The 21,169-nt window shown below is 37.7% G+C and overlaps 4 protein-coding genes across 17 annotated transcripts in view; all 4 read right to left on the reverse strand.

The window, feature by feature from the left end:
• Positions 1-3,332, reverse strand: part of LOC119503785 (gastrula zinc finger protein XlCGF57.1-like) — a 48,529-nt gene extending 45,197 nt beyond the window's left edge. Inside the window, exon 1 of the mRNA XM_037795776.1 lies at positions 3,226-3,332. The gene's annotated coding sequence lies outside the window, so the exon portion shown is untranslated. The remainder of the gene's footprint in view (positions 1-3,225) is intronic.
• Positions 1-21,169, reverse strand: part of LOC119503730 (oocyte zinc finger protein XlCOF6-like) — a 353,206-nt gene that overhangs the window by 326,199 nt on the left and 5,838 nt on the right. For 2 of the 14 annotated variants that reach the window (XM_037795667.1, XM_037795652.1), the window contains exons 3-4: positions 4,637-4,642; positions 4,365-4,538 (exon numbers count right to left, since the gene is read on the reverse strand). The exons of 2 other annotated variants lie outside the window; for them this stretch is intronic. In XM_037795667.1, the coding sequence (XP_037651595.1) occupies positions 4,365-4,538; positions 4,637-4,642 (180 nt within the window). Of the gene's footprint in view, positions 1-4,364; positions 4,542-4,636; positions 4,643-5,269; positions 5,446-7,731; positions 11,890-15,898; positions 16,108-21,169 lie in introns of those variants that run through there. 10 more of the 14 variants (XM_037795665.1, XM_037795662.1, XM_037795657.1 and 7 more) reach the window with 9 other exon arrangements.
• The window catches only part of LOC119503768 (oocyte zinc finger protein XlCOF6-like), a 337,366-nt gene that overhangs the window by 310,330 nt on the left and 5,867 nt on the right, over positions 1-21,169 (reverse strand). Inside the window, exon 2 of the mRNA XM_037795754.1 lies at positions 5,310-5,362. The gene's annotated coding sequence lies outside the window, so the exon portion shown is untranslated. The remainder of the gene's footprint in view (positions 1-5,309; positions 5,363-21,169) is intronic.
• LOC119503500 (gastrula zinc finger protein XlCGF57.1-like) lies at positions 1,072-4,082 on the reverse strand. The gene is made up of 2 exons (XM_037795331.1): positions 4,079-4,082; positions 1,072-3,756 (listed from the first exon to the last, which is right to left on the reverse strand). The coding sequence occupies exons 1-2, from the start codon at positions 4,080-4,082 to the stop codon at positions 2,297-2,299; spliced, it is 1,464 nt and encodes a 487-aa protein (XP_037651259.1). The 3' UTR covers positions 1,072-2,296.

A 21,169-nucleotide genomic window follows, 5' to 3' on the forward strand; every position in this document is an offset into this window, starting at 1 on the left:
ATTATTCATTTCTTTTCTTTTTGTTATGTTGTATAGTCTTAAATTGTGCAAAACAAATAAACAATAAACCTAACGTGGACAACCGATGAAAAATATCACCTCATTACCAAGGTTGGAATTGAAATAAACAAATAAATATATGATAAATATTGATTTAATTGTTCGAGTTATGGAGAAGGTGTAGGACCATATACTTATTCCAACCTCCTTTCGGACATGTAATATTTATTTATGTTGATTGTTAATTGATTGTTCATTTTATCTGTTATTCTTGTTTTGTTTTGTTTTGACTTAGGTATTTGTTACATGTTCGAAATAAATCATTAATTAAAAATAAAGTGAAACGAAATGGTTGTGCCTGTCCACTCATATTAAACATGAATCCCAATTACTATATGACTGTATGAGAATAATATGCAGGATAAGCATATTGTTTGTTATCATGAACGGCCGAATGGTGCGTCGCTTTAAATGCTGCAGCAGCAAAGGATTGTGGGATGTTATTCTCTCTTTTCCTTTGGTAAAGGATGGTCCAGTGTATCCTCTGCTAGAGGAGATAACAAAGGAAGCATTGAAGCTCCTTTCCTTAGCATTTGACAAAAGAGACTCTGCTAACATCCATGTTTCTGCTGGACTCCATCTTGATCAAATAGTGTGAAGTTAGCCTCAGTAAAGAATACAGCTTCCGGGGAAAGTTATAGTGGCTGAGCTTCAAAATAAAAGTCCAGAGGTGTTATTGAAATTACAGGCTTCCTCAGAAAAACACACGTAGGAAGATAAATGATTAAAATAGACATTTTAAAGAAAGACATTCATTGACCTCGAAGGTTCATTCTTGAACTTGGAAACAAAAGGTTCAAAACGTTTCTCGACACGAGGTCCAAATAAATTGTTGTTTGTGGAGCTTTCAACCACAACCTGGGCCGTCCTCAGGGAATCCGTTGCTCACATGTCATTAAATGACATGTTAAAATGTCATTCATGTTGTGGCACATTATGGTGGGATATCTTTTCAAGGAGTAGAGAAAAAAAAGAAACATATATGGAATGAATGAAGCAGCTCTTTCAGTGCTTGTGTTGCCTTTATTAAGTCCTTTCAGTTTGGGAAACACTTGCTGCTTTTTACAGATTCAACCAACTCAGTTTGAAGAAAGACTAATATTTTATTACATTTTCAGAGTTCTGAGAAAACAATAAACCACATTGAAAAAGATGATGGTAGTTTGTTTCCCTTTCCTTTAAGTTTCAGACAGAAGATAGAAGTTTTGGTCTCGGAGTGTAAATCTAATATTTCATCTGTTTTTGTTGCTTCCAAATTAAAGTTAATGTTCATGTTTTTATTACACAGTTTAACGTTGAACAAGAGCGCTGCCGCCTGTGGACATCTGTACATAGAGGGCTCCTTGTATCTCACCACATTTCAATAAACAATCATGATTATATAGAAATGAGAAAAGAAAAAGGGGCAGTGTAGGGGAGGATATCCACTTTTCTATGTTGTAAATATGCTCCAAACAGATCAATATACAGAATATGTAAAGCCTATAAAAGTACATCACATTATCATATCAAATCAGATCAATCTGTAAAAACATCAACTCATCAGCAGATAAACAAACTACAGCAAACAAGTCAAATAAACAAGTAAACAAAACATCAAATATTCAAATGCTCCGATCAATACATTTACTTCCTCTCTTAAGCACCACTTCCTGTTTGAGTTCCTGGCTGGATCTGGTCCTCCACAGTCTTTTCCATTAGCCTTGCCACGGCATTCAGTGAGACGGTGTTCGGGCATACACAAATTACATTACTTGCCCACCGCCCCCCACTGTCGTTTTGCTTTTTTGTGAATAGAAATAAAACCCATTTAGTCCATTTTCGCTTATCAGTGCCCATGTTCATCATATAAAAAAACTCAGCTCAGAGTAGCAGGAGTCAGATTTCCCACACTTATCGCGGGTCAAGAGAAAGTTGACAGACAAGATGATGGCGGAGGATTTGATGTCAAAGCGAACAGCAAAAGTGCCTATTTGGCAATATTTCGGATTTAAATCCTATGCTATTAGCGAACTATAACATTAATAAGGCAATCTGTAAACTTTTGGTATGAAGACGTGCGGAGGACGAGCCGTCACAGCGGGTGAAGAAAAGACAGACAAACAGCCATCCACGTTAAATATCAAAGTAAGGGCTCTTAATACATTGAGCATCATCTTTTCTTGTAAAATGTCCAGCATAATCTGTAACACCGGCATTTACTAAGCGGTGGGAGTATTTTCTCACCGTGACATATCTACTCTCCATCAGCTTCTGTTTCCATCTGTTCAGTTTGTCTTTTTTGAAGCTGTGATGACTGAGGTTCCTCTTCATCATCTTCACTCTTCACAGAGACAGGAGAGAATGGGAACTTGATGACATCAGCCTCCTTCAGCCCTTGAAGCTGCTCTCCCTCCTGACTGGTCCAGAGTTCCTCATGTTCAGTAGAGCTGCTAGCTGGAGGCTCTGGCTCTCTGTTCTCCTCAGTTTGAGTCTGATGAAGCTGTGAGGACTGACGACCAACACATTTATGTTTTTTTACCTGTTTAGCCCAAGAGAATTTTTGTTCACAAACACTGCAGCTGAATCGTTTCTCCCCCGTGTGGACTACCATGTGACTCTTCAGATGGGTCGACCTCAAAAATCTTTTATCACAAAATGAGCAGCTGAAAGGTTTCTCTCCTGTGTGGATTCTCATGTGTAACTGTGAATATCCTTTCTGCGTAAAAGATTTCTTACAAACTGAACAGCTGAAAGGTTTCTCTCCCGTGTGGATTCTCATGTGTAACTGTAAATCTCCACTACGTATAAAAGATTTCTTACAAACTGAGCAGCTGAAAGGTTTCTCTCCCGTGTGGATTCTCATGTGTAACTGTAAATCTCCACTCTGTATAAAAGATTTCTTACAAACTGAGCAGCTGAAAGGTTTTTCTCCTGTATGAAATCTCATGTGTATCTTCAGATGTCCACTTAAAATGAAAGCTTTACCACAGACTGAGCAGCTGAAAGGTTTTTCTCCCGAATGAAATCGCATGTGTATCTTCAGATATTGACTCAAAATGAAAGCTTTTCCACAAACTGAGCAGCTAAAAGGTCTCTCTCCTGTGTGGATTCTCATGTGTTTCTTAAGATTTCCATTCTGTGTAAAAGATTTCATACAAACTGAGCAGCTGAAAGGTTTCTCACCTGTATGACATATCATGTGTCTCTTCAGACTTCCCTTGGTGCCAAATCTTTTATCACACTCAGAGCAGCTAAATGGTTTCTCACCAGCACTACATCCGGAATCAACAACAGGAACTTCATCATTATTCAGAGAGTTTAAATCTGACTGAGGTTCTCTGGTTTCCTTCCAATCCTCACTGTCATCAGTCTCAGGTTCAGAAGAGTCTCCAGTTTTGTCTTGTAAATATCTATATAGATCTGAGTTCCTTGCTGGTTCTGGTCCTCCACAGTCCTCTCCATCAGTTTCGGTTTCCATCTGTTCAGTTAGTCTTTGATGAAGCTGTGAGGACTGAGGTTCCTCTTCATCATCTTCACTCTTCACAGGGACAGGAGTGAATGTGAACTTGGTGATATCAGCCTCCTCCAGCCCTTGAAGCTGCTCTCCCTCCTGACTGGTCCAAAGTTCCTCCTGTTCCTCTTTAATGTGTGGGGGCTCTGGGTCCTGCTGCTCAGGGGGAACCTCTTCTTTAACCACCAACAGCTGCTGGACGTCTGCAGGACAGAAGGAAGTACAGACATATTACCAGGTCCAAACAATCAGATGTAGTTTGTATCATCATAAACAGAGAAGAAGAGATTCAGCAAAATAACCATTAATGATGTGATGGACCTTTTTCTGAAAGAGTTCAGGAAGTTCAGCTGATGAACAACAGAAATGTAAACAAACTTCTACAGGTTCAGATTTAAATTGAGGATTGTGGTTGAGTAAGTTTATCTGATCTGAACATCCTGTTAAATTATGTCGTCTGTTTGAAGGTTAACTGAAGGGACAGTATTTCTATATAAATATAGAATAAAACTGTTTCAAGCCCACACATTTTATCCTTTTCAGCTGATGACAGCGTGTTTTGCTTTCTCTCATTCTAATTTTATATGTTGTGTTTTATTTGTCATTTTAATGACCAATTTTAACACTGGCACATTTACAGTGACTTTACTGTATTTATGAAAACAAAGTGTCTCCATCCAGACCACATTAGACTACATCAGACCCCATCAGACCATATTAGACTACATCAGACTACATTAGACTGGTTGTCTTCAGATTTTCCTTGACAAAAATCTTTCATCACACTCAGAGCAGCTAAATAGTTTCTCACCAGCACTACATCTGGAATCACTGACAGGAACTTCATCATTATTCAGAGAGGTCCAGAGTTCCTCCTGTTCCTCTTTAATGTGTGGGGGCTCTGGGTCCTCCTGGTCCAGCCTGGAAGTCCACCCCTTCTGCTCAGGGGGAACCTCTTCTTTAACCACCAACAGCTGCTGGACGTCTGCAGGACAGAAGGAAGTAGAGACACATTACTGACCACCACTCAAACTAAACCTAAAGTTACAGTCTTGGAGGCCGTTTGGTTCTCTTTGGCGTCACCTGTGGCTAAACTTCTACTAGAACTAGACTTCTGCACTTCATCACGGCTGTTTTCAGGCTTTAAAAAATCTAGCCTGTGACGGGAGACTTTGTCCAATCACAGGTCATTTCAGAGAGAGAGAGCGTTCCTATTGGCTGTGCTCCGGCTGGTGGGCGGTGCTTGGTATTTCCTCAACTGATCTCAACATGGCAGCCGTGTCACAAACTTTCTCATTTTACAGCTAAACAGTGCACTACAAGATGATTCTGAAAACATTTGAGGAGAGAAATGGTTATTAACGTCACATAATATTGATTAATATTTGATCAGCGCTGTCTAGTTTGACCGTTTGATCGGAGTTAGAAAGTGATTGACAGCTGCTCAGAGACGGCAAGGCTCCAGCTCGGCTCTGATTGGTTGTTTTCCTCCTGTCTTTGAAATCTTGCAGATGCCATTAGGAGCACCGGAGGACACAGAGACACATGTTTTTTTCAGGTTACCTGTTTCATGCTGTACTGTCAGGATATAGTGACCGTTTTATAAAAATAACTTTTAAAAATCATATTTGCTCCATTTCTACCAACTGCAGCTTTAATCTGGATGGAGATCGTTTTTTTGTTTTAACACGACAAGAAGAAGTGAAGTGAACCAACCTGCTCTGTGTTTCCGTCGTCGCTCTTTCTCCTCGAACATTTTACCACAATGACAGAAACTTGCTCTCCATCAGACTCCGTCAGAAACACAGTTTGCTCTCCATCAAACGGTCACTCTGACTAGCAGCTGTGTTGCTAACCAGCTAGCATGCTAAGCTAACTTCAGTAGCTTTGTAGGCTACCGGGAGATGAGTCAGAGGTCAGACCTTCAGAATAAAAGCTGAAGAGCACAAAGTCCATTCAGACAGGTTGATCCAGACACACAGAGGCTCTGATGGATCAGAACTGTTGGAGCTCACACACACTTTCTCTACACAACAAAGAGACTCTGCTAACATCCATGTTGCTGCTGGACGCCATATTGATCAAGTAGTGTGAAGTTAGCCTCAGTAAAGAATACAGCTTCCGGGGCACCTTCAGAATAAAAGTCCAGAGGTGTTATTGAAATGACAGGCTTCCTCAAAAAAACACACGCAGGAAGATAACTGATTAATAGACTTTTTAAAGAATGACATTCATTGAGGTTGAAGGTTCATTTTTTTTTTTTTTAGTTTTTATTGTAGTTTCAGCAACTTATACAATCTTCATCACACTCTTTCCTACTGTATTCTCATTTTACAGCTGTCTCTTTGTTTTACACAAAATTTCCCAACTTAAAACAAGGGGGAGAGAAAAAACTCAAAAAACAACACAAGACCTCATCTTAAACTATAATTTCAATTGAATTCAGAGAAAAAGGGAGGACACATACTTAAACAATCCAAAGAATTAAAATGAAATAAAGTAAAATAAATAAATAAATAGATTTAAATAAAAATAAATGGAAGGTTCATTCTTGAACTTGGAAACAAAGGCTTCCAAACATTTCTCAACACGAGGTCCAAATTAGTTGTCGTTTGTGGAGCTTTCAACCACAACCTGGGCCGTCCTCAGGGAAACTGTTGCTCACATGTCATTAAATAAAGGAAACATTGTGCTAATTTATCATAGGATTTCAACAGTATTAACTTGTTATTTTTAAATAAAGTGCTTTACTGTTAATGCAAAACAAAATCTGTTAAATTACGCTCTATAGACCTTTTTTTTTTTTCTTTTCTTTTACAGAACTGCTAATCAACTGTCTGAAGTATCTTAAGTAACAGTATCATGCAGTATTTTTGGCATTATGGGAAGAACAATTTCACCTGAATTACATGTGATGCTGGATCTGCTCTTTTCTTCATCCATCCCAATCTTACTGATTATTCTGTGAGCAGCAATTTTATTTAATTCATAAATCGGTGATGTTTCCAGTTTGTTTGCATTACTGAATATGTGCACGTCCTGAAAGAAGGATTCAGTAGCTAGAAGTTCATAGTCATTATTTAAGTTAACATGTGGATGCACGTATCTTGCCAGTGAATTCATGAAGCATAGTGACTGACAGTGTAAACCTTTTACAGTCTATGGACGTCACTTCAGCAGCTGAAGTAACTTTAAGACTTCAGTGCACGTTGGTTATTGGGTGGTAATTCAGCAGTGCAGATAATCATCCATCCATCATCTTCCTCTTATCCGGGTATCGGGGGCAGCAGGCTTAGCAGGGAATCCAGACGTCCCTCTCCCAAGCAACGTTTTCCAGCTCTTCCTGGGGACCCCGAGGCGTTCCCAGGCCAGACCATATATATAATCTCTCCAGCGTGGTCTGGGTCTACCCCGGAGCCTCTTACCAGTTGGATGTGCCCAGAAAACCTCCAAAGGGAGGCGTCCAGGAGGATCCTGATCAGATGCCCGTACCACCTTATCGTTCGATTAGAAATTAAGTGCAGAAGATTTGCTTTGCTGTAATTTACTGCTTTTCAAATCTCAAAGCGTCTCAGGCGTCGGCCTGTCGTTTACGTCTTTACTGTGTCACTAACCGGGGCTGTATGGTCTGTGTACACTTTGATTAATATTCAAAATCCAAAGTGGCAGAGATGAGAAAACGACCCGCACCTTCATCTCGTCCTCCCCGCCGCCAGACCCCTCACACATCATTGTACTCTGTATTCTTTAGTCAACTGGTCATCATTGTCCATGCGCGCAACTTTGCACTGGTATAACTTTAATTATAAATCCATCCCTGGACTGCTGCCCATTTATTTATACACTTGCATGTCCCGTAAGAAGTGCTGCCAGAGCCTCACCACTCTCTCCATCCCCCCTTTAAACTATCACTTTAATGACTTGTGTTCATATCTGTCTTTGTATAAATGTCCCATCCGTCTGTAACTTTGTGTCTTATTGCTGTTGTAGTCTCCGTGAGTCTAAATAAAGGTTAAATAAAATAAATTAGACTGCTAATGAAATATGTTTTAAATGAACACTGCATTTCTAAGTGTGCAGTAAGAACATCCCGTTCTTTAAAGACTCTGTTGACTCTGAGGATCGTCCATCTAACTGATCCACTATGATGTTGGTTAGAATCAGAGATCCGCAGGACGTTTACCAAGAAAAGTCCAAGTTTGAGTTTTATTGTCACAAATAATCCAAATCTTCCTCTGCAGTTTTAATCAGGTCCATGTTAGCGTGAAAGTTACAGTGATGAATACATAACATTAATTCATTCATAAAACACAAAGAAGAATGATAGACCGGATCAAGTCTGAGTACACAGACTGAACGCTGTCATCGATATTCAAACCAGAATAAACAGATCAAAACATGGACTGAAGAAGGGAAATCATTTCTTACATTTGGGTTTAAATTTTCTCAACTGAAATGAAGAACAGAGTCACTTCTTTATCTCATAAAAGTAACAGCAAAAAAACTCAAAATTAAGTTTCCCTGTTGTTTCATGTACAGCTCAACCAGCAGCTCCACAACGACATAACAGAAATTAACCGACACAATAGTTTCATTCCTTTTTTAAGCAAAATATTCACAGCTTCTCAAATGTGAGGATGCTGCTTTATTTTGTCAGATATGACAGGAAACTGAATCTCTGTTGGTATTGCACAACAAGACATCCGAATATTAATAAATAATGTAGAAACTCGACTTCCTGCTGCTGCTCTCAACAACACAGCTGAGTGAATCTTCATTATCTGTGTCACATGTAGCAGATCAGATATCTCTTCTGTGTAACTACCTGGTTTCTGTCCCATCTGTATTCTCATGTGAGGACTCACCGACACACTGATGGTATTTCAGCTCTGTAAACCAAGCAAAGCCTTTGTCACAGACGCTGCAGCTATATTGTTTCTCCACAGTGTGGACGGCCATGTGAGATTGCATACTTGCCTTATGTGCATATTTTTTACCACAAACTGGGCATGGGAACGGTTTCTCTCTCGTATGAGTTCTCATGTGTATCTCAAGATGGGACTTGTAAAGACATTTTATACCACAAACAGAACAAAGGAACGCTTTCTCTCCTGTATGATATTTCATGTGGTTCTTCATATTGTAATCGTGGAGAAACCTTTTCCCACACTCAGGGCAGCTGTATGGTTTCCTGAGATCAGTATATCCCATTTCACTTTCAAGAACTTCATTAACTTCAAATTCTTCTTTGTGAAAAGAGTTTAGACCGGTTGGAGGTTTCCGGTTGTCTTTCCAGAAATCACTATCAACACTGTCATCACTCTCAGGCTCAGGACACTCTGACGTCCTGACACCACTACAGCTCAGTGCTTTGTTGGCAGAATCACATCCCATAATACTGTCAGAGATTTCATTATTTTTCAACGAGCTTAAACCTGACTGAGGTTCTCTGGTCTCCTTCCAAAAATCATCACTTTCAACAGTCTCAGTCTCAGAAGAGTCTCCAGTCTTGTCAACAGTATCTGGATCTGAGTTCCTGGCTGGTTCTGGTCCTCCACAGTCCTCTCCATCAGCTTCTGTTGTCATCTGTTCAGTTAGTCTTTGATGAAGCTGTGAGAACTGAGGTTTCTCTTCATCATCTTCACTCTTCACAGGGACAGGAGTGAATGGGAACTTGATGATATCAGCCTCCTCCAGCCCTTGAAGCTGCTCTCCCTCCTGACTGGTCCAGAGTTCCTCCTGTTCCTCTTTTATGTGTGGGGGCTCTGGGTCCTCCTGCTTCGCCATGTGCTGGCTCAGACTTCCTCTTTCTGTAAACTGTTCCTCTCCTGTGTGATTTATTCTGTGGATCTTCAGAAGGTGATTGCTGTTAAATGTTTCATCACTCTGAGAGACTTCATCGTGTTTCAGAGAGTTTAAACCTGACAGACGCCCACTGCTCCCTTTCCAAAAATCACTGTCGTCACTGTCATCAGTCTCAGGTTCAGAAGAGTCTCCAGTCTTGTCAACAGTAACTGGTTCTGGATGTCTATCTGGATCTGAGTTCCTGGCTGGTTCTGGTCCTCCACAGTCGTCTCCATCAGCTTCTGTTTCCATCTGTTCAGTAGAACTGCTGGCTGGAGGCTCTGCCTCTCTGTTCTCCTCAGTTTGAGTTTGAAGAAGCTGTGAGGACTGATCATCAACACACTGATGGTATTTCAGCTGATAATGACAAGTGAATGTTTTGTCACAATATCCGCAGCTGTAGGTTTTCTCCTTTGAATGGACTTCCATGTGTTTTGTTAGATATCTTCTCCATGCAAATTCTTTTCCACAAATTGTGCAACTAAACTGTGTTTGTCTCGTGTGGATCCTCATGTGTTGAACTAAAGCCTCGCTGTCGCTGAAACCTGCGTTACACACTGAACAGTGGAAAGGTTCCTTCCCCGTGTGACATGTCATATGAGAACGTAAGCTTTCACGCTTGGCAAATGTTTTACCACAAACTGAGCAACCAAATGGTCTCAGTCCTGTGTGAACTCTCATGGGAACCTGCAGCTGGTGCTTGCGGTTAAATCCTTTACCACACTGAGAGCTGCTGGTCAGTTTGTTGGCAATATCAAGCCGTGACGACTCAACACACTTGTGGCGTATGAGCTGTGACTCCAGAGTGAATCTTTTCTCACAAACGGTGCAGCTGAGTGGTTTCTCTCCTGTATGGACAGATGTATGTCTCGTCAGATGTCCCCCTGTCGCAAATCCTTTCCCAGAAAATAAACAACTAAATGGTTTCTTGTGTGTCAGCAGAGTGTGACCGTCTTCAGAGGAGCTGAATGGTTTCTTGTCAGTGTTACATCCTGTATCACTGACAGAGACTTCCTCAGTGTTCAGATGGTTTAGACCTGATTGAGGTTGCCTGATCTGTTTGCTAAAATCACCGGCCTCAACACCGTCATCAGTCTTGGGTTCAGTTTCAGCCTTGTCATCAGAGAAGCTGAATGGTTTCTCACCAGTATTATATCCATCATTTACAGAGACTTTTTTATTCCTCCGATAAGTGAAACCTGACTGATGCTGCCTGGTGTCTTTCCAAAACTCAATGTCAACACTGTCATCGGGTTCAGGAGGCGTTTTGGGTTGTTTATTAGTATCTGGTGGTTGTAAATATCTATCTGGATCTGAGCTGACTGGTTCTGATCCTCCACAGTCCTCTCCAGTAAGGCCAGTTGTCCTACGCTGCAAGGACTCACCAAGACACTTGTGTTTTTTTACCTGAAAATGCCAATAGAATCTCCTGTCACAGACAGTGCAGCTGAATGGTTTCACCCCCGAGTGGACTGCCATGTGCTGTGACATAATTCCTCTTTGCGAAAATCGTTTACCACAAATAGAGCAACTGTATGGTTTCTCTCCTGTGTGGGTTCTCATGTGTATCTCCAGATGTGAACTAAACTGCCGTTTCTGACCACACACAGGGCATGTAAATAGTTTTTTTCCTTTATGCATTCTCATGTGGGTCACCAGAAGGTAATTATTAGGAAACGTTGCATCACATTCAGAGCAGGTCAGTGGTTTCTTGTGTTTATCACTTTGGTTTATGTGAAGCCATGAGTTCTCACCAACACACTTATGAACTCTGAGCTGTGACGCCGCCCTGAATCTTTTGTTACAAACACTGCAGCTGAATGGTTTCACCCCTGTGTGGGTCGTCATGTGGGATGTTACAGCTCCTTTGAGCCTAAATGTTTTACCACAAACTGAGCAACTAAAAGGTTTCTCTCCTGTGTGAACTCTCAAGTGGTAGTCCAGACCTGCTTTCTGAGTAAAGCTTTTATTACACAAAGAGCAACTAAAAGGCTTCACTCCTGTGTGAGTTCTCATGTGTATATTCAGATTTCCCCGGTGTTTAAAAGTTTTAGCACACACAGAGCAGCGAAATGGCTTTCCATCAGGATCCCTCAAGTAATCTTCAGTCTCAGGTTCAGAGGAGTCTGATGTCTTTTCATCAGTATCGCTTTGTAAAGGTGTATGTGGATCTGAGTTCCTGGCTGGTTCTGGTCCTCCACAGTCCTCTCCATCAGCTTCTGTTTCCATCTGTTCAGTTTGTCTTTGATGAAGCTGTGAGGACTGAGGTTTCTCTTCATCATCTTCACTCTTCACAGAGACAGGAGAAAATGGGAACTTGATGATATCAGCCTCCTCCAGCCCTTGAAGCTGCTCTCCCTCCTGACTGGTCCAGAGTTCCTCCGGTTCCTCTTTAATGTGTGGGTGCTCTGGGTCCTCCTGGTCCAGACTGGAGCTCCACTCCTGCTGCTCAGTGGGAACCTCTTCTTTAACCACCGACAGCTGCTGGACGTCTGCAGGAAACAGGAAACATTGGGGGAAAACCAGGAGTTTATGTTAAATTCAAGTTTGAAATTGTGATATTAGATTTTTATGATTTTCTGGCATATGCAAGTTATTGCATAACTTCATTTCCTGCATTCTGGTGAATTTTTCTGTATTAATTCACGGTATGAATGTCTTTATTTATGTAAAGGAAAACACAAAATTCAGGCGGCAGGAGACAGTTAAAAATATAATGCAGTATGGCTCTAATGTATTCTGTATTGCTTTCAAATATTTATTTTCCTGTAGATAAACTTTAATCAGCAGACGGCAAGCAAGAAACGGGAACTTGGCCATACAGGCGCAGTGTGTGTTGGTTTGGGGGGAGGGGAGGAGAGTAGTTCTTGCCATCTTCCAACGTTTGTATTTTTTAAACAGAAAACACACATTTTATAGGCCCACTCTGATATTTAGCTACTGGAAATGACTTACAAAAGCCAACAGCAAGTAGGAAACTTTCGGGCGATCTCCTGGTAAACTCCCTCCAGCCTGCTATCAACTTATTTAGGTTTTTGTAGTGAAATGACGAGGTATCATATACTGTAGATAACTCCTAGGGATGTTAATAATTAACCGTTTAACCGTTAAATGACATTAAGCATTTTAACAGATTAACACTTCCGGTTAAACGGTGAAAAGAAATATTAATAATTAATCAAAAGCCGAGAAAAACTCAGAGGGGCGGCTCATCTCTTTAAGGAGAAAAGCTGGTCCACCGTAAGAGACAATGAGCCAGCGTTGCAAGGTACAGCAAGTTGGCTCCGGTATATAGCTCACTTAGGCTGATGAGTTGTAGCCTCGTAGCATTTATCCACGGACAAATAAACTGTACACACACTGTCTGCTACACGTACGTTCACAGCTATAATGCCACCGATAAACCCACACGCCGCTGCCGGGTGGGAGAGCGAGGAGTCCCGGCGAAGGGGCGCCGTTCATCTACATGCACGCTTGCGCTGCAGAGCGATGAAGTCATACACAGGGACAGTGAACCGGAGTAACGTTTAACATTTCTTTACTAATAAAAGTGCTAAAAATACGTCCATGTAACGTTTGTGGTGCTTAAATACAAGGTGCAAATTCTTAGTATCAACACAATCGATTATTTACCTTGCAAATCGATTTTATATCAATATACGTCTCCCGTGAAGGACAACTTGCCGAGTACCTATAGATGTAGTTGGATCGTAGGAATATAAATCGATACATCGATGTTGTAGATGAATCGTTACACCCCTAGCCTTTACCAGGTGAAATGTCAGGAAGGTATGAAAACATAGATACCTCCCAAGCCTAGTATTCAGGCTTGGATTGATAAACCGTCAATATATTTAGATTGTTTTGCTTTAGATTTTGCTCTGGTCTCTAATCTAAGTTTGTATTCAACATAATACCGTATCATTTCAATGAAATGTACTGAAACAAATGTATATGTGAAACAAAAAGGAAATTTATTATTTTGGCTGGTAAAAAATGTGCTTGGCCGGTGGATTTTTCCATCTACCGGTCCCCTTGGCCAGTGAGTCAAAAAGGCAATTTTGGACACTGGATTATGGTTAGGTAAGAGTGCTGAAAAGGGTCCGTATAAACTCTTATAAATGTGGGAATTTGTGTTTACATGCAAGGCTGGGATATGTGCTAGAGTTAGCTACTTGTATGCTAGTCAGTTTCAGTCGCTGCATAATTACAACACAATATGTAGAATTCAAATACTTTGCACTAAAGTGTCAGGATTTGGACCTGAATTCATCGGTAACACTACTAAATACACATACGAAGTAGTTTGGGGGGTTTAGTACTGTATTTAAGATTACAAGATACTTGTACTGTACCTGAGTATTTCCATGTTATGCTCCTTTATACTTCTACTAAATATTGCACTTTTTACTGCACTGCACTGTCTGACAGCTTTAGTTACCATTAAGATTAAGATTTTACAAACAAAACATGTGATCAGTTTATAAAATATGATCTATTGTTACAGATTAACAAAAGTATATGATGTAGTTAAAATGAGCAACATTGACTTATATATTAATACATCAATAATAATGATCCAATAATATAATTGTATAACCCTGTCAGTAGCCATTCTGCATTATGAGTCCTTTTAGTTTTGATACTTTGAAAAGGTGCAACGACTGTTTAATGGTGTGTTCACAAACTTTTCACGTGAGGCGATTACATACAAATTCAATGCAAAGAGGCGAATAGAAGCAAATTCACGCCAGGCAACGCGAACGGTGTGGTATTCGCGGGAGTTGAAATATTTAAACTGGAGCGAGATATTCTCATGTCTCTGTGTGGTGAAAGCCTCTCAGCGTTGAGATTGTCCTCCTGACGTCCTGACGTTGTTGAATAAAAATGGAGTAAATAAATCTTGTATGTGTCTGTGTTCACCCAGAGCGACGATAGTACATCATATCTGTACAGAGACCGGACCAAACTCTGTGTAGAAACCAAAGACTGCCTCTGGTAGAAACTACAATGTTGTATTTATGCCTAGATTACTTTATGTCGAGTGTTGATGGAGCAGCTGCATAGCCTGACACTGATCCATCCAAACTCCATTCAGAAAACAAGCATTTTAAAAGTTGTCATCTTGTTATCTTGTCATGAAGGAGATTAAATAATGCCCCGAAGTTACACTAAATTTTGGCGAGCAAAAACTGTCATGGCCACTTTCAAAGGGGTCCCTTGACCTCTGACCTCCAGATATGTGAATGAAAATGGGTTCTATGGGTACCCAGGAGTCTCCCCTTTACAGACATGCCCACTTTATTATAATCACATGCAGTTTTTTTCATGCAGTATAAATGTGTTATTGTCTCCTATTCTAAAATGGTGTATTTGAATATATCTGCATACTGTGGTCCCTAAACAGTCTTGAATTACATACATTACAAATACATTGGGTATCATTGTAAAGCTGAGAGTCTTGTGGATCTAATGAGCCCAGCTATATTCATGTGTGATGATGTTAGTCCCCGTAGGAGCCATTTCATTGACCTCACTGTATAAAATGACCTGTGGTGACCACTAGGATAATCACAGCCTCGTGAAACTTTACAGCCACAAACTAGAGACCTAGAGCATTCAGAGGATGGGTGGCTTTACCAGGTAGATTTACAATAAGGGGGTTTCTGAGCAGTTTGCACAACACATGTTCTTGCCATCCAATCGCCGAAAAATGCAGAAATCCAAATGTCAAAAGTTTTTGATCACAAATCACAGCATTTCTTTTTCTATGGTGTTCCTCGAGGTCTTGGTGTCTTCATGTGGTATTTTGGAGGGATTATTGATAATTTTTATCAATTCTTCAGTGGTAAAAAATTGTTAAATTTAGCACCAAATCTGTGTAATAAATGGTATCAACCCAAAAATTGATGCAACAACTTATCAGACATAATTTAGCATGGGGATGACCATCATATACTTACAGTATATCATAATGTTCTAAGGTTCCCAGCTTTCAGATGATGTTCACCACTTCTATATGACATCTACTGTTGACCTGCTATCTCCCCCTAAAGACCCCCTGGACCCCCCTAAAGAAGACTAAAACAAGTCTATTGTGGGTCTCAGAGGGTCATCCACTGGGCCGGATTGGACCCTTTGGAGGGCCGGTTCTGGCCCTTGGGCCGTATGTTAGACATCCCTGTTTCATTCCAGCCAAAGTACAAGTACCTCGAATGTGTACTTGAGTACAGTAGTTGAGTAAATGTATTTATTTATTTTCACCAATAATATAAATCGACTCCAAAAAGCCTCTCTTAGCTCTCCATTTCTCTCTCAGTCTCTCACCCACTGAAGGCCCTTTCGGACAAAAATCCAGAGTCAACAAGCAGTAAAACTAGTTAGCTTGTTAGCCTGTTAGCTGTGTGTGTGTGTGTGTGTGTGTGTGTGTGGTTTAGCTAACGTTAGCTTAGCATCAACATTGTCAGTAAAGATGTTTCCAGCAGGAGAAAGAAAACCAACCTGCTTCTCTCCGCAGCTCCATGTCGGCCTTTACAACCACATCCAGCAGCTTTCGTTGATCCATGTCCTTTTCATATCCGGATATTGTTGATCTCCAAATGTCCAATCAGATGTTCAAGAGCCGCAGTTAACAGTTAGCTCACATGCTAACACAGACACACATGCTAACTGGGTTAGAACCGCCAAGACCCGGAAACACAAACACTACTTCCGCTACACTCCTCTGGCCTTCACAATAAAAGAGCAGTTTAAAAGCCGACTTCACCAACTGTCCTTTAAAGGGACTGTTTGTAACTTCTTACATGTATAAATCAATCCAGGTCGGTGTCCCATGCGCACTCACGTGTTGCTACGCTGTTCAGACTCAGACTTCAACACAAACTACACGGAAGCACCAAAACCGCAAAGTTATATCTAGTGAAGCCCGTTTGTTAAACAGTGTTGGGCGCGGTCTGAGGACGCGGGAGAGACCGTAGCTTCGGTCTCCAGGGCCGCAGTCTCTGATGTACTCTGCTCCTCTGCTCCTCTGCCTGCCTTCACTCAACTCGCTCCACCTCACATGCATGCGCGCACACTACACACTGCAGGAGAGTTAGTTTAGCTCTGAGAATATCTAGTGAATGTTTGTGCAGAAATAAATGCTGCAGCTCCTCCAGACCAACAGAGGTTTCCCGTGTCTTGAGAAGTGACGGAGCTCCACAGCGAGAAACCCTATCGTCTCCGACCGGGATCTGGTGTCTCTCCTGTTCCCTCCGGCCGCGGTCGCGAGGCTGAAGCAGGAAAAGCAATGTCCGAAAGAATGTCTGAATTTAAGAAAAAAAAGAAATGTCTGAAAAAATGTTTTTAAAGTCCAAAAAAAAATGTCTGAAGAATTTTTTTTTTAATTTTCAAAAAAAGAAAAAGTTTTAAAAAAAATTGTCTGAAAAAAGTTTTTTTTTTTTTTTTTTTTAAATGTCAGAAAAAAAAGTTTTTAAAGTCCAAAAGAAAATGTCTGAAAAATGTCTGAAGAATTTTTTTTTTTAAATTGTTTAAAAAATTTTTTTTTTTAAATGTCCAAAAAAATTTCGGAATTAAAAAAAAAAAAAAATCCCAAATAAGAAATGTCTGAAAAATGTTTTTAAAAAATTGTCTGAAAAAAGTTTTTTTTTTAAAAATTGTCTGAAAAAAGTTTTTAAAAAACACATTTCTGAAAAAAGTTAATTTTTTTTAAATTGTCTAAAAAAAACGTTTTTAAAAAAATGTCCGAAAAAATGTCGGAATTAAAAAAAAAAAAATCCAAAATAAAAAAAAAAAAAATCCAAAATAAGAAATGTTTTTTTAGAAAAAGGTTTTTTTTACAAATTGTCTGAAAAAAGTTTTTTTTTTAAAAATTGTCTGAAAAAAGTTTTTTTTTTTTTAAATATCTGAAAAAAAAGTTTAAAGAAAAAATCACAGAATAAAAGGATTTTTTAAAAAATGTCCGAAAAATGTCTGAAGAATTAAAAAAAAAAAAAAAAATTGTCTGAAAAAAAGTTTTTTTTTGAATTTTTTTTTTTAAATTGTTTAAAAAAAAATTTTTTTTAAAATGTCCGAAAAAATTTCGGAATTAAAAAAAAAAAAAAATGTTCGAAAAATGTCTGAAGAATTAAAAAAAAAAAAAAAAAACTTTTTTTAAAAAAAACTTTTCTGAAAAAAGTTAATTTTTTTTAAATTTTCTAAAAAAAAACGTTTTTAAAAAAGTGTCCGAAAAAATGTCGGAATTAAAAAAAAAAAAATCCAAAATAAGAAATGTCTGAGAAAGGTTTTTTACAAATTGTCTGAAAAAAGTTTTTTTTTTTTTTAAATGTGTGAAAAAAAGTTTAAAGAAAAAATCACAGAATACTTTTTTTTTTTTTTAAATGTTTGTAAAAAAAAAAATTCTTCAGACATTTTTCCGACATTTTCTCGGACATTTTTTAAAAAAATTTTTTTTTAGACAATTTAAAAAAAAATTTTTTTCAGACAATTTTTTTTAAAACTTTTTTTCAGACAATTTTTTTTTTTTTTTTAATTTTGACATTTTTCTGACATTTTTTTAAAAAAAACTTTTTTTCAGACAATTTTTTTTTTTTTTAATTCTTCAGACATTTTTCTGACATTTTTAAAAAAAAACATTTTCTCGGACAATTTTTTTAAAACTTTTTCTTCGGACATTTTTTTGAAAACCTTTTTTTAAACAATTTTAAAAAAATAATTCTTCAGACATTTTTTTTTTCGACTTTAAAAACGTATATTTCTGACATTTTTTTAAAAAAAAACTTTTTTTCTGACATTTTTTCTTTAAACATTTTTTCGGACAATTTTTTAAAAACTTTTTCTTCGGACATTTTTTAAAAAAAAACAACTTTTAGGAAATTTTTTTTAAATCCTTTTTTCAGACATTTTTTTTTTTTTTTTTTTTAAATCAGACATGTTTTCGGACATTTTTTTAAAAACCTTTTTTTTAGATAATTTAAAAAAAAAACAGACATTTCTCACATTTTTTTTTGTGACTTTAAAAACTTTTTTGTCGGACATTTTTCTTTAAAAAAAACTTTTTTTCAAACAAATTTCTTTTTTGGATTTTTTTTTTAAATTCCGACATTTTTTCGGAAATTTCTTTAAAAACGTTTTTTAGACAATTTAAAAAAAAAAAATTCTTCAGACATTTTTCCGACATTTTCTCGGATATTTATTTAAAAAAGTTTTTTTTAGACAATTAAAAAAAAAAGTTTTTTCAGACAATTTTTTTAAAAACTTTTTTTCAGACAATTTTTTTTTTTTTTAAATGTCTGAAAAAAACATTTTTAAAGTCCAAAAAAAAATGTCTCAAGAATTATTTTTTTTAAATTGTTTAAAAAAACGTTTTTCAAAAAATGTCCAAAGAAAAAGTTTTTAAAAATATTTTTAAGTAAGTTTTTTAAAAAAATTAAAAAACGTTGTCTGAAAAGTTTTTTTTTTTTAAAAATGGCTGAAAAAAAGTTTAAAGAAAAAATGTCAGAATAAAAGTTTTTTTTTTTAAAAATGTCCGATAAATGTCTGAAGAATTATTTTTTTTAATTGTCTAAAAAAACGTTTTTAAAAAAATGTCAGAGAAAATGTCGGAATTAAAAAAAAAATTTAAAAACTTTTTCTTCGGACATTTTTTTAAAAAACTTTTTTTAGAAAATATATATACACACATATATATATACATATATATGTGTGTATATATATATATATGATTTATATACAGTATATATATATAAGCTTTGGTTCTCCTCCCTCAGATCTGCTCTCTCAGCATCTATATGACAAAAAATATTTAAACATAAAATACAAGTTTGTTCTCTTTGATAAGACCAGCATGGAGATGAAAACATGCTGCAGCTTGTTGGAATCTAAATATCTGTTCATGTAGTTGTCACATAAAATATAAAATTACATAGAAATTTTACAAAAATAGTTCTATAATAATAATAATACATTTTATTTGTATATAGCACCTTTCATACAAGAAATGCAGCACAAAGTGTTTTTCAATAACAGAACATAAAAACAGGGAAAATAAGATGGACAATAAAACACTTAAAATACGAGAAAAAATACAAAACATGAAATAGAATGTTTAACATGAGATGGAAAATTACGACTATTAGGACTATTAAGGCCACATTGAGGAAAAGAAAAATTTATCTGAGATTTCGAGAATAAAGTCGTAATATCATGAGAATAAAGTCATAATATTATAAAGTAGTAATTTGACGTGTTATTTTAGAGGGAAAATAGTGTGTAAATGAGGAACTTGGAGCATCTTGTGAAGTTATACTTTAGTTTAGGTTTAACAAATAACCAAATACTTCATCTTTTGGCACATCAGCAACAACTTTTTTCTCGTAATATTACGACTTTTTTTTTTTTTTTAAATAGTATGCTTTTATTCTCATTAAATTATGACCTTATTCTCTAAATCTCCGATTTCCCCCCCCCCTCAATATGACCCTAATACTCCGCCGTAGAAAATAAAACTGACTGAATAATAATATTAAAATCAGTACCCATGTTTGCAGCATGTACAGGTGTCACATGTAAAGCTGCCCGATTCCTGCAGTAGCTGCAGTGCTCACCAACAACCACCAGGTGGCACATGTGAGCAGTCCAGACTGCTACAGTACAGTTAGAGAACACAGCCGCTGTGAGAGCTCCTCATACAGCACAGAAACTACTTTCATGTCACAGAACTTAACGTGGAGGTAACGGTTCCCATACAACTATATTAATCAATGGATTAATTCATAATACCATCTCCACGGAGTTGAACAGAGATTTCCACACACTAGTATCACTTTATAACGTGAAAAGTGTATAGAGAGCTACAGGAATGAGATGTTGTGTTGTGTACCCTGTGTGGGTGTGACGTAGTTTATCGGGTGTTGTACCCTGTGTGTGTGTGACGTAGTTTATAGGGTGTTGTATCTCCGTTGTGTGTGTGTGTTTATCACGGTAATGACGGTATTGCAAAATCGTGGCCGAACGTGACGGTGATGAAACCGGCGCCCACCCCTATATGATATCACAAGTCAAGACTGGCTAGCGAGCCAGGAGGCTAAACAACCGGATTGACGCTACTAACTTTTGGAAGAAACCGATACCAAGGGGAAAGGACGTGTGTGATCCAGATATACTCCTACCTCTGAGAATGAATCCCATGATATTTACTCATTAACCTACATTATGGGGAAAGCTCCCAGAACACATGTAGGCCTCATTTTCATTCCTATTTGGAGCCAATAAACACATCCTATTCTTTTTTCTTTCTTTACATTGCCAATAGAGTGAAAAGAGGTAGAATCATGTTTTGAGTGGAGTATCCCTTTTAATCTTGTAATACCACGTTATAAACCATCACTGCAAAAAACAAACAAATACTGTAATATAAATTTTAGGTCAAATCGTCCTCCTCTGATTACCTCATTTTGTTCCCTTTCATACCAACATGTTCTGGAATGACAATAAAATATCCTTATTACATGAAGTATTTTTATAGACCTAAATATAAAGATAAATTCATTCTTGGTGACGCAAACTTGTTTGGTTCCAGCTCAAATATAAAACTCACTTAATGCCTCACACGTTTTTTAATTAATATTTTTATACAGATGGCTGAAGGTGGAGGAAGTAAGGAGTTGGAGTGGGACTACTTCACCAAGGACCACGGTACAGGGATCAAGCAAAAAGCAATTCTAATACAATTAATTCAAGTTTAATCTATATATATTGTTCTGTTTGTGTTAT

Source organism: Sebastes umbrosus, chromosome 15 (genome assembly GCF_015220745.1).
Source record: "Sebastes umbrosus isolate fSebUmb1 chromosome 15, fSebUmb1.pri, whole genome shotgun sequence".
Taxonomy (NCBI): Eukaryota; Metazoa; Chordata; class Actinopteri; order Perciformes; family Sebastidae; genus Sebastes; species Sebastes umbrosus.